The 14,199-nt window shown below is 43.0% G+C and overlaps 1 protein-coding gene across 1 annotated transcript; it reads right to left on the bottom strand.

The window, feature by feature from the left end:
* Positions 1 to 13,078: 13,078 nt before the first annotated feature.
* Positions 13,079 to 13,646, bottom strand: LOC118476400 (LOB domain-containing protein 13-like). Its single transcript, XM_035965412.1, has 2 exons — positions 13,527 to 13,646; positions 13,079 to 13,431 (listed from the first exon to the last, which is right to left on the bottom strand). The coding sequence occupies exons 1-2, from the start codon at positions 13,620 to 13,622 to the stop codon at positions 13,279 to 13,281; spliced, it is 249 nt and encodes an 82-aa protein (XP_035821305.1). The 5' UTR covers positions 13,623 to 13,646; the 3' UTR covers positions 13,079 to 13,278.
* Positions 13,647 to 14,199: the final 553 nt, after the last annotated feature.

Genomic DNA, 14,199 nt, shown 5'->3' with positions numbered 1-14,199 from the left:
ACGCTTTTCAACAACTCTGAGCAAAGTAGCCAGTGCTTTTCGGAGCATTTCGTTCTCCGATTCCATGGGCTACATGAAACAGAGTGTTGTATTAGTTACCACGTCCTACAAATTAATGTTATCCTATCTAAAACAAACTTATGCATATTGAAGGCAAGGTGAATACGCAAGTTAGTTTCTGCTAAGCTAATGTAACCAAGTGAATAACCCTAAACCATGGAACTGCATACCTCATACTCAAGTTAGTTTCTGCTAAGCTAATGTAACCAAGTGAAGAACCCTATACCATGGAACTGCATACCTCATTGCACTACAATCGCATTGTAAACGACTGAAACACATCTATTTAGATAAGGCAACAATATAATTTGATACACCAAAGATAAGCACTGGATAGATGGGATTTCGATGTATTTGTGTGCACCATGAAACCCTAAACCCATATATTTTTGTACACATGGGAGATCAATTTGCATCCAGAGTGTGTTCATCAATGGAACGCTACGGATCTGGTAGAACGCAAAAGTTCTTTGAACCATAAACCCTAACCCTAATCAAATGGCCGAAATACGGTAAATAAAACACATCAGATGACAAAATATGTTCGTAAACGAACGGAAACACAATCGAAATTTGTAGATCCAACCTTGTTCTGCTCGGATCTGGTGTGGACGACCGAATCGAAGAGGAAGAGGACGGCGACGAAGAGCTGCGCTTCCTTTTCTCACCAACCTTCAACGACGACGCCGAACGACGAAGACGTTTGGCGATGGCGACTCTCCTCCGAGGAGCGGCGGCAACCTCGCTTCCAACTGCCCTAGCGGCGGCGCGCTCCTCCTCGCTTCCAACAGCTGGGACCGGTCTGCCGCCAGACCCCTCTTCTCTTCCAGCTTGCTCGATGCCGGCGGCGAAGCACGCCGGATCAAGGGCTCCGCCCCGGGAGACGCAGTCACCAGCGCGCGGAGGGAGGAGGCGGATGTTTCAACGCGGCGGGAGCTCGATCCGTCACGCGGATAGCGCATGCCCGGGAGCCTCCACATTTACAGTTTCCTGGGTGGTGCGCTAAATTTTAGAGGACGTTGTTGCACGCGTAGGGGACGTAACGGTCATCTATATTTAGGGTATATGACGCTTTAGCGCGTGCTATTGGATACAGCCCGAGCTCTGTATAGTAGCGGATGCTACAGTTGTGCGCTAGATTTGGAGGATCTCCGGCGCGCGTAGCTCGCTCGCTCCCGCGTCTGCTTTCGCGCTGTGGAAGGTGTGGTAAAAAAAATTTCTACCTGATTAATTCGTGAAGTGTACTTGCTCAGGTTTGGTAAAAAGGAACCGAAATGTTCTAAAAGTTCAATGATTGAAACGAGACAAACGATCGTCGTACACGTTCATGATACGGAAAATAAATTAGAATACAATTTTAAGGATAATTGTTTGGCTAAATAAAAACAATGAGCAATATTCCCAGAAAAATCATGAATTTATTATGTATCGTATTTTAAAAGCTAGACATATGAACGATCTGTTATTGTGTGTGTAGGATAAAAAAATTGTACAATTCAAATTCTAGTAACCGTTGATATAGAGGACATAATTTAGAGAACGTTGTTGGAGATGGAAAAATATATATATACTAGGTGAGTGCCCGTGCATTGCAACGGGGACATATAATACCACGGTAACTTATATACAAAATGTGTGTTATATTGTTATGAGAAAATGTTTCATAATCCATTTGTGATCTTGGTCATACATAAATTTTGTTGTTTTAATCTAATTGTTTCACCACTACATTGCAACCATCGGTATCATGCCGACTTCGATATATATGTCACGATTCTCATGGTCTCATCATTGGAGAGCACACCCCACACCTACCGAAAGAAGTTCCCTCGTACATCGTCAGTCATCAGACACATACCACCATATGCGCTTGCTCAAACAAAAAAGCAATTGTGTGTGTTTGCGAAGAGAATTAAAGGCAGACCAGCACAAAAAACTACCCCGACGGTGGGGAGGATGACGAACTGATCATTGCTGTTGGTCCTCCTCTGCGTCACCTCTGGCTCCGAGATAACGCCATAGTCCATGATATAGTAGTCGTCAAACACGCGCGACATGTCGAGTACCGATGACTCTTGACTGGGCTGCCAGACGAAGTGCACCTCGGGCTCATCAGCAAGGTAGTACACCTGGCTGTTGCACCACCGGATGCGCTACTCCTCTACATACATCATGTTCGAGGACACTCACACAACGTCAGCAACGACCGTCGTCCGAGCGCACATGAATTTATGGCCGGTTAGTAGCGACTTACATGACAGGTTGAGCTTCAAATGGACGATGAGCTGGACGGCGTGATGGCGCCGTCGTTGGATGCGGTGCCCAGAACAACCCGAGAGTCGCCGACGTTGGCAACGACCATGAGGTCCCCCTGCTTGACGATGGACAACGCAGTGCAGCCGCTCTGGAACGAGTCCAAGCGATGGCTGCGTCAGAGCTTATCATACACAGCGGCTCATGCGGCCACGTAGGACTGCTTTCAGAGGTCGAACTGGCAGTCGTCAAGCTTCTTCTCATCGTCGATGAGCAATGCCAACGTGAGCGCCTCCTGCTAGTGGTGTTTGTTCGGGGTTTCCAAGCAAAAAACATAGATTCATCCTTAGCGTTGGTTTATGAAAATTACTCACAATTCAGATCCATGGAAAAAAATATTATGTAGAATAAATGCCACACATACAAAAAAAGAAATTTAAGTTGAAAATATTATTCAAACAAAAGAAATTGCATGCAAGGCTCTTCTTTAAATACTACTCCTTCCACCCAAAAATATAATTCAAGAATCTCAGTGATACTTATCTACTACTACACATTATGCAAGGGTAGTAGGGTAGGCTTGGGAAGAGATGTAGTAGATGTTTTTCTTGTCATAGATGTAGACATAAACACACATGTGGTGTAGCGGTAGCTATTGCTCATATTTGCCTGAGAGGTCGCGGGTTCGAATCCCTTTGAGGTCATTTGTGTTTTTTTAATTTTAGCTAGACGTGGACTGTACGTGGGAATGAGAATAAGAATGGGCTTTGCGGGGAGGGGAGAATGAGAATGGGAATGAGCTTTGCGGGGAGGGGGAATAAGAAAGGCAGAACAGGGAATGACAGAACATGGGAATGAGCTGTGCGGGGAGGAGGGAATGGGAAAGACAGAACATGAATGCCAGAACAGGGAATGGTGGCAGAACATGAAATGACAGACTACTCTTGCAGCCTTAATAAGTAGTAGAGATAACAGAAACTTTTAAAGAGTACTGCAAATGACAGAGAATATTTCTTTAGAGGATAAAATTTAGGGAGTGTTGTTGAAGACAACCTCAAAGTCTAGTTGAACTGACCTAGGAACAATAGGGACGAATACCTACGGATTCCTATGAGCACAAGTAGCTATAGTACAATATTTCTTAATTCAGATTCTGATATAATAGTGTCCACGATATTATACCGTCTCTAGTAGTTCACCTATATGGTCACCCAAACATTGTTTTGCATTGTAGACTACATTGTTCACTATGGAGTTTGAATATGGGTAGGAGGATGAGTAAGCTGAGATAACATTAGATAATTGAGATTCGGATATCAACAAACTATATCGAATTTGAGTATTCAAATATAGATATGGTGCAGGATCGGATTCTATGTGTATACTTGATTATTCAAATCATAGGTTGTTGAAAATCTGCTTCTAGCTAAAACTGTTTGGTTGAAACAACTGTCAACTATGGATTCTATAAAAGTACGATAGTGTGACAACCTAGCAGGAGGGGTGTCTTCCTAGCCTCTCATACGAGTCGATTCGACAGTGGGCCATCACTACAGTGCTAGGCCTAAGCATCATGGTTGTAGTCATGTCCACTCCAGCGTGTGCATGGTGCTCTACACGTGTAGCGTGCAAGACAATAGTAGTTGTTAAAGAGATAGGTGTTGTGTCGTTGTCTTCTACAGGGATAGAGCATCGCCATCACCGAACATCATAGTAGGGGTTACAGAGGTGCTAAATGGAGCAACGTTAGATGGAGACATGCGACATGGATGTTGGAGTTAAAGGGTGAACTTGGAAGAGGTGTGATGGTTTAGGGATGGATGATTCGCATCGCTGACTATAGAAATCGAGAATAGGAAGGTGGTGGCAACCCTAGCCGCCACTGGGAGGTGTCATCGGATGGGATCCGAGTGATGAGTCGGGTAGAAGGTCTTCTAGTAGAAAGAAACGATTCAATCGATAAACAGGGTTAGATATGTAATATTTTCACTTGTAATCTGGTGTGTTTGGTTTCACTTGTAATCCGCTTATGGATGAAAATAAGCGAGAATCCCACCAAATGCCTAGATTGTCCTATCCGAGTATCATATCTGGTGCTATGCCCGATGGTACATCGGACAATCCAGTAAGTATATGTGTTTGAGGCCAATTCTATAAACTCTCTTAGTGCATTGTCATCATCTATTGCACAATGGATACAATAGGGCAAACTCATGTCTAGGGCTCATATAAATCTAGTGTCCACCAGATATGTCTGGTGTTTGATGTAGCACCACTAGCTCACTAGTTTCAATCGCTTTGGAAGTTAGGTTTTGTTTCAAATTTCATGGGCTCTCTTTGTTTTACGTAGATCTGCTTTCACAAGTGTGCACTACCACACCTAACTAAACTTGCCTAAGTCAGACTACCCATTTCATGTCCTTCTTTATTGTATGGCCAAATAAAACATAAGACCGTATCCCTACTTTAAATGTCCAACAATTCTAGTAGCACTTACAACTAGCTAATCCTTAACATTCTCAATTATCCTTAAAAACCGACCATCATTTCTATCAATAAAGGCATGAGTATCGCATAGGCCCAATCGTCTCTCATTATTATGATGTAACATATCTTGTTTTTTTTGCAAAACACACATTAGTCACAATAACCATATGTCATTAATCATTAAAATCAAACTAGGGGCCTATATACTTTCTTAATAATAAGTATATTTTGCTATGTGTGTTTGCACTGAAATCACAAATTCAGTTTGAACGTTGGCCGAAATTTTACAAATTATTTACATGAAAGTTTTAGTGCGCATGGTGGTTATTTGCAACCAACCCTAAAGTTGCAATTTACAGTTGCCTCTATAATTCCAATGTGTACAGGCAGCTCAAGAACTCAACCGTTTTTAGAAATAGATTTGTAGAAGCGCGGTTATTGTTTGTAGCCACAACTATAAATCTATTTCCAAAGGCGGCTGAGTACCCACCTCTATAATTACCAATTTATACGGAGTATATGAAAAAAGATGCGGTGTACACATATCCGATTGTACTTTTGTTGACAATAATATCTGACCAAGAAATGAATTGATCAATGAATGAACCCCCATGTGGTGTACATCAATGAATCTCTGACGGCCACCTTATGTCCAACGGCTTCCTTGGAGATGCTACAGTTGGGGCGGTGGTAGAGGACCATGCGAGAAATGATGATGAAGATGATGGTGGAGATGACGTGGGAGATGATGCTGGAGACGATGCTGGTGGATATCGTGCCTGTTTGGTTCAGCTTTTTTCTAGCTGTGGGGAGAATCTAGTTGTGTAGAGAATCTGAGTATCATTAGGATTACGTGTGGAGGAAGATAAAGTTGTCCATGGGGCTCAGGATCTATAAAGTGACGGATTACTACTATTGCGATGACTCAACCGATTATATGTTTATGTTGATTTGGAATGGTTTTTACCCAAACGAATTTTATAGAAGCTGGCTGAAAAGCTGAGTGTTTGGCAGTCCACATCAGCTTTTGGTGGCCAGAAGCTGCGAAAAGCCGAAACAAACAGGGGCATTCTGCAGGCGTGGATTTCGGTGCTAGTGGAGATTCCGCAGCTGGGTCTAGATCTTCTTGAGTTAGGAGAACGAGGAAGCTGTATTTTGTTGGACCACCTCCAGAGCTTCCACCCGAATCTTAGGTTTTGATAAAGCCAAGTGAAAAGTGAGTGACATAGTCTTTGTTTAATTGTTATCGAAAGTTATGTCTTTATTTCTACATTGTTTTGTGCTTGCAGGACTTGGATCAACGACTCGTTCACAAGCACATGACACTACAGGCAGGTGAACATGGTCCTTGGTAATCTTGTTCGTCTCCACTGGCCTGGTCTTGTGACTTTGCCTAGTGGCGAGTCTGTCCCCGCCATCACTTGGGAGCATTATCGCTATGGTGTATGTAGAACGTTTGGCAACACACAGACACTAGTTTGGGATGCATTTTGGGTATGAATTGTTTTTACTAATTTCATTATCCCATATATGGTTGCTTGGATGATAACACTATTTTTTTGCAGAAACGATACAAGTTGCCGGAAGATGGGTCAAATGATCTGAACACTCATTACGTGTTTGAGTATAACGTGAACGATGTCGTTGCAGATGCAATGTACTATGCACGACTTCAGGCTATAAAGGCATGGTACAAAGCAAGTGATGATGATCGGCCGATGCCGAAGACCAAGGCGGAGTGGTCATCAATTTACCTTATGGAGGAGCAATACCTTGAGATAAACAAGTTGTTGCATCTAATATCGTTTTTTGCTGATTCTTGTTTTGGGTACATGTTAATCCATCTATTTGCTTGATTGAAAAAAAATTCATATAGGTGTATGTGCCTTGGATGGCCACCCGATCAGAGGGTTACCAAGCCTTGTGTAGGTGGTGGGCTTCCCTTGAGTTTCGTGCCATATCCGAAAGGAACAGGGGAAACCGTGGTACTGAATCGTTCCACAACTACGACAGCGATGGACATGTGCGCTTGGCTAAGCGAATGGTATGTCACAATATGTTGTAACTTCGAATTACATAGAAATGTGTCATTCAAACTTGTATGTACAGGAAGTCAAATCCGGTCGTACGCCCACGGATGTGGAGGTGTATATGCAAGGGCATGGGGGTTCTGATCCTCAGAATCCTGATGTTTTATGCACTCAGATAGCCACCGATTGTCTAGTGAGGTTTTGGTACTCTATTATGTGTTTGTGCATCAACTTGGTGATGCACTTATATTTAGTATGTTGCCTCCAGGCTTCGTATGGGCAGGACTACAACTGGAGGAGCCAACCAATCGATCCTCAGGCAGCATATGCTAGCGTAGGGGGACAAGCTAATGGACGGTGAGAGTATTTGATTTGGATTTCAAAATTATTCTCATATGCTTGCGATTGAAGTGAGTACATGGTTTACTCTACTAAATCCATGGTTTATTATACTAAGTGCATGGTTCATTCTTATAGGTTGGGTATTTTTGATTCTATGACTGATTCTAGGGAGCTGAGACATCGTGGACGATAGTCCACATCCTCGACTTCGCAGTCGTCCTGTTCTCGATCATCCGCCTAAGAGATAGAGATTGCAGTGTTGTGTCAGCAGGCAGATTATCATCAATCAGTTTTGAGGCAACAAATCGAGTATTAGAGGTAGCAAGTTGAGTACTAGAAGAAGAAGGACGAGTATTATTCAAACCTCCAGGCCCATAATCAAGCTCTACTCTCGGCAAGTTGAAGTAACATTTTGTTCGTAACAACTAAAAACACTTGATGTGTACCTTATTTTCTCAACAATTGCCTGTATCTAATTTGTAGCAATTGGCACAACAAGCGAGCGTCCCGATGCCAACATATGGGATGCCGCCTACGGACTTTGCAATGCCGCCACCAATGTTGTCGCCTCCACCTCCGCCACAATTCCCTATGGTATGTACACATATGCGTGTGTGACATGTTCATAAATGCCTTATGTGTTAAAATAAAGAACTTAGTGGTTAATATATCATGTGCATGTGTTATAGGGCTTTGAGACACATCCCGCTTCAGTTGCCGCACCTGGAGATGTGTCTGGTCAAGACGACACATCGACTTCTTGGGTGAACAACATTTTCAACACCCAGAGTCCAGCCGGAGGAAGTGGCTATAACTCCAACCAAACAGGTGACGAATGTGTGACAGTTCGTCAAATGTGTTTGATTTGGAACTATGTCAGCGTTGATGTCGAAGACTATTTGAATATTGAACTATGCCAGTGTTTGATTTGGAACTATATGTTGATGTCAAAGACTTGTTGTAACTATTTGGAACTATGCGTTTGTGAATATGAGGTGATGTTTGAGAATGTGAATGCTTATGTGAATTGATGTTTGTGAATGTGAATATGTGGTTGTATATGAAATCTGTGTATATATATGAAATCTGTGTTTTTCTGTAAATGTCAGAAATTTACAAAAATAGGGGTTTTTATGCCCCTGTCCGACGACTTTAATAAACCGTCGGACATAGATTCATATTATGTCCGACGGTCAATCGCTAAGCCGTCAGACAAAACATAGATTATGTCCGACGGCTTAGCGGTGAGCCGTCGGACAAAGAGCCGTGGGCCCCACCAACGACCGTTATCGAAGTTAAATACCGACGCGGCCGTCAGACATAAGCTATTTCTGATGGCGGTCGTCAGAATTAAGCTTATTTTTGACCCGTTACGACTGAGGGATGGTTACCGTCGGACATAAGCCAAAGCCGTCGGAAATGTCCTTTTTACTGTAGCGTGTAGCTCATAAACGGGACTTGAGCTGGAGCATTAAGCATCGATACACTGAATTCATCACACAGACGTGTCTATCTTCTGATTGCTCTTTAATTACAACAACATAACTAGAATAATTCAACGAATAAAATATACTCCACTGCTAGCCTACACGAACGACGAACTTATTCAAGCTAAACACATTATATATAATTCGACGAAAAATCGAAGGTCCAAGCCTCCAAGTAAGGCTCCATGATTATTATCAAAGTTTTGCTACCTACCTTGCTTGCTATGGTCCGTGAGCAGGAGGTGGGCAACCAAGGTTTGGGTCATTCGTGGTGCTGCAATGCCCTAACACCTTGCTCACGGACACCGACGACAGTGGTGGCGGCGGTGGTCCAGTGGGGCGGTTATCGGCTCCGAGGAGGCGCCGCGCCGGTGCTGCTGTGGAGTCCGCATGCACTGATGCTGCCACGAGCAGGAGCGCAAGCAACACCGCCGCTGCTCCAGCCAGACCTCTTGCGCTCCCTCCTCCCTGCATCTTGATCGATCAGGAGTTGCGTAGCTCCACGGGCCCAGCTAGAGAGGTCTCGAGATGCTTGTTGGATGCTAATTAGATCAAGGCTCTCGAGCTGAGGAAACAATGGTGGTTGTGCTTCCAAAGCTCAAAGCCATGGTGTCTACTTATAGCGTGCATGCAGTGACTTAAAAGATCGTTCAGACAATGGAGACGGTCGATCGTTAAGCCAGCCAGCTGGTGTTACGTTAGCTTCCGCGACATTGCCGCGGATGAAGAAAACGTTTTTGACGGATCAAACGACGCGAGACCTGGTAACTGGTATATGCAAGCATGCATGCATATATAGATTCCTGTGGTATAGAGATCAAGGATTCAAGGTCCAAGCTAAGTCGTTTAAACGTTTAAAAAGTGGACTGACGAGCTAAGTTTAATTAAACGTATAAGAAGTGGACTGACGACTATTTGATTTTTCCAAGGAAAACAAATCCAAGAATATAGCTCCTAACAACTGAAAGCAATTCAAGTGCAATTGGCAGGATTTCTTCTTAAGGAGGTTGCAAAAGAAAATAGTACTCTAATAGACACATAAGTCTTATGCTCCCAGATGAGATGGATGAATCAAATCGATCTCATTGTAATATACAAATTCTTGTTTGTTAGTTTCGTTTGTCCTTTGGAATATATGTATAATTTATATATAGTTTCATATTATATATAGATTATGGAAACAAAATATTCCGGACTTCTGCAGTGTCTTACATACGGTCTTATAAATCAAAATAGTAAAACCAGTGTTTTAAATAACCGGAGATCGCTGCCGCTATAGCCGGAGATCGCCTCTGGCAAACAATGCCGCTAGGAGATTACAATTCTGCCGCTATTGCTTGGTGACCGCTATTAGCCGCTATTAGCCGGCGAAATCCGTTAAATGAGCCATCTTCTAGCGGCAGCTAAAGCAAACCTGGGCCATTTTCTTGCGCGCGTCCGACCCAGCCCATTATCGTGCTCAATTTCAGCATGTGGCGTACGTATCTCCCTCTGCCTTTTCTTGTGCAAAACTGCAAACCCTAGCTCAGACTCTCTCATTTCCAAAAGGCACTGGCGGCTGGCTTCAACCTGGTGGCGGCGGCTGGCTTCAACCTGATGGCGGCGGCTGGCTTCAACGGTTCAAGTTCAACACGTTGGCAGCGATGGGGATGAAGCAGGAGATGCCGTTGCTGCTCCTGTAGGATCTCGGCCACTACTCCCTGTCCCTGGCTCCCTGCTGGCGGCAAGTAATGAAGCAAGTAGCAACAATCAGGACAGTACTCCAATAGTATTCTCTCCACTCTCCAACCTCCAATTGTTGTCCAGTTCAACCGGCACCATGTCTCAGCAAGAGAAGCAAACAGACATGTATTCTTCAATAGATGTTCATGTTTATACTCTATTTTTTTGCAAATCCGCTAAAAGGTTTAGCTTCCGCTATAGCCGGTTATAGCTGGACTTAGCTGTTCTGGAACCCAACCGCTAAACCTCTTAGCCCGCGATTTAATACATTGAGTAAAACACCACCATAGAGCAAAAGAAAGCATCCTAAAAAAGAATACATCAACGAATCAAATGCCCTATAATCTAGCATTGGACCTCCATCCGTTTCTTGGGAAAAACTCCATGACCACCACCTCTTTGGATCGACATATCCCAAGGACCTCTTGGTGATCTTCTTCTATCTATAACAACCTAATTCTTTAAAATTTCTGGCAAGATAACAATGAAAGAAAAGACGTTGAATAGTCTAATTTTGATTAGAAAACACACACACATATAAGCGCTATTCGTCACCCTAGGTCATACACGCGCTCAAAAGAAAACTTATATATGTATATATGTATAGTAGTAGCATAGAATACGTATACGAAAAGTTGTTCAAAATTAGAAAGAATCAAATGAAAAAACATAAGGTCTCGTTTGGATCATTTGAATTGAATTCCAATCTAATAACCATAATTAGTTACAGATCAATCAAGCTAATATGGTTTTCTGTGGAATATATTTGTATTTTATAGTTGGTTATAAGAGAGAGATATTTATGTGCTACATTTCTACGGGAGCGAAACCGAAGTGCGTGTTATAAATTGCAGGGTTGAAACATAGCCTAATGATATATAAAATCAATTCCATCTCTTTTTAATGAATTTAAGATAATCTTATATCTGAACTTTGTAAGGCGGTGGAATATCAAATTTCAATCTAAATAGTCTATTCTAGCCAAAAAGCCTACTCCGTTAGATAGATTTCAATTTCTCTAAAATGAACCGATCTCAAAGGCCTTTATAAAAATAAGAAAAGAAAAGGAATAAGGAACTTTTAAATTATTCGGGTTGATATAAGACGGATTGAGACTAAATCTGTATATGCGAGTGCAGGCTAATTTTGTCTCCTATTGGCTGAACCATGTCGAGGGCTAATTTTCCGACCGATCCCATATGTCAGTTGTCTCTCCTATTGGCTGATCCATGTCGAGGGCTACTTTTGTCTCCGGGACCGGGACATTCTCTAGAAAGACAATACTAGTGCGGAAACGCGGTCGGGTCAGTGTGAGTTTGAAAAGGTCTGGCCCCTAAGGTACGGTCCACGCACACCAGATTTCTTTCCGAACTGAAAACTTTAACGGGGCGTTTGGATCCCTTCATTTTAAAAGAATTGGAATTCACTAAATAAAGTAACTTATTTAGTTTGGAATTTGGCATTCCACTACTTTCCAAAGTTCAGATATAAGCTTATCTCAAATTCATAGGGTGGAGGATAGGAAATGATTTTATGCATGATTAGAATTTATTTCTAATCTGTAACTTACATGACACTCTTCGTTCTACTCCTCTATAGTAAAAATGTAGCACATAAATATCTAGGACATCTTGCTAATAATAGTATACAAATATATTTTGCATAAAAGTGAATTAGCTTAATTGATATATGCCTAAATTACTATTATTAGAATGGAATTCAATTCCAGTGATCCAAACGGGGCGTAAACTTAATTCAGGCAGGCATGCATGCATGCTTTCCGTACCTCAGAGAATTCCAAACTAGTTTTGAACTTGGACTTTAGCATGGAACGATCAAATAGTCGTCAGTCCACTCCCTTGAAACGTTGAAACTTCGACGGCCTTGCAATTGATCTTTGTGCAGCACAAGACATGCATCTCGACGTGGGTATGTTTTGTTACGGGAGTCCATGCATGCTTTGCTTGCATTGCATATACCAGGTTGCGTCATCAGATGTATCCGTCAAAAACGTTTTCCTCGTCAGTCCTCGCGCGCGGCAATGTCCCGGAAGTTAACATCAGCTGGCAGCTGGCAGCTGGCTTGACGATGGATCGTCTTCCACATTCGTCTCAACTGTATTGCATTGCATCCTATGAAGTATGAACTATAAGTACACCATGGCCTTGAGCTTTGGAAGCACACAAGCCATTGTTTCCACAGCTGCTGGATCACTGATCTAAATAGCATTGAACAAGCACCTCGAGATCTTTTGTCGCACTACAGTAAACGTAGAAACGTCCGACGGCCAAAGCCGTCGGACATAAGGAATAAACCGTCGGATATAGATTATTTCCGACGGTGAAGCCTTATCTCCGACGGCTTTAAGCCGTCGGAGATAACTCGTCGGAAATAGTCCTATGTCCGACGGCAGCCGTCGGACATAAGTTACCTCCGACGGCTGCATACGCCCGTCGGAGATAACAAATCCCAACCGTTTTACCGGTCGGGGGTGTGGGCCCCACAGAATTAAGTCCGACGGCTCCCACTAGGCCGTCGGAGATAAGCAAGTGTTATGTCCGACGGCATTAACTACCGTCGGACATAACTAAGTGTTATGTCCGACGGCTACCATTAGGCCGTCGGACATAACAAATTACAGAATTTACACAAAATTCTGTTTTTTAAAAAATCTGACATTTACAAAACAAAAACAGATTCATGCACATATACAAATTCACATTCACAATCACAAATATACACATTCTAATAAGTATTCACAATCACAAATATTCTCACATAAATATTAACATTCACAAATTTAACATCAACATATAGGTTCGACGGTTGTTGCAAACTGAAATTGTGTCTCACAAACAAGTGTTGCAAAGTGTTTCATAAAAAAACATCACGACACATCAATCATATCCATCGTCTGGACGGTTCGAGTAGCCACCTCCTCCGGCTGGACTCTGCGTGTTGAAAATGGTGTTCACCCACGAATTTGTTGTGTCGTCCTGACCAGACCCATCTCCAGGTGCGGCAACTGAAGCGGGTGGTGTCTGAAATCCCTATAACACAAGCACATGAAATAGTAACCACTCAGTTGTTCATTTAAACACATAAGACATTTATGAACATGTCACACACGCATATGTGTACATACCATAGGGAATTGTGACGGAGGCGGAGGCGGAGGTGGAGGCGCCAACATTGGCATTGGCAGTGCAAAGTCCGGAGGCGGCATCCCATATGTCGGCATCGGGACGCCCGCTTGTTGGGCTAGTTGCTACAAATTATATACAAGTCATTGTTGAACAAACAAGATACACATCAAGTGTTTTGCAAAATAAGCTACAAAATGTTACTTCAACTTACCGAGAGAAGAGCTTGATTTTGGGCCTGGAGGCTTGCATAATACTCGTCCCTCTTCTTCTGGTACTCGGCTTGTTGTCTCTGGTATTCAGATTGTTGCCTCTGGTACTCCAATTGTTCCCTCAAGACTGATTGATGGTACTCTGCCTGTTGACGCAACACTGCAAGCTCTATCTCATGGGCTGCTGATCGTGAACGGGACGACTGTGAAGACGACGATGTGGATTGTCGTCCACGGCGTCTCAGCTCTCTGGAATCAATCGTAGAATCAAAAATACCCAACCTACAAGAGTGAACCATGCACTTAGTATAGTAACTCATGGCTCAGTTGAATCGCAAGCATATGATGACAATTTTGAAAACCAAATCAAATAATCTCACCGTCCATGGGCTTGTCCTCCTGCGCTAGCATAGGCTGCCTGAGGGTCGATTGGCTGGCTCCTCCAATCGTACTCCTCCCCATG

The sequence above is a fragment of the Zea mays genome, chromosome 2 (genome assembly GCF_902167145.1).
Source record: "Zea mays cultivar B73 chromosome 2, Zm-B73-REFERENCE-NAM-5.0, whole genome shotgun sequence".
NCBI lineage: Eukaryota > Viridiplantae > Streptophyta > Magnoliopsida > Poales > Poaceae > Zea > Zea mays.
The sequence above is the reverse complement of the archived record's forward strand: the minus strand, read 5'-3'. Positions and strand labels throughout refer to the sequence as shown.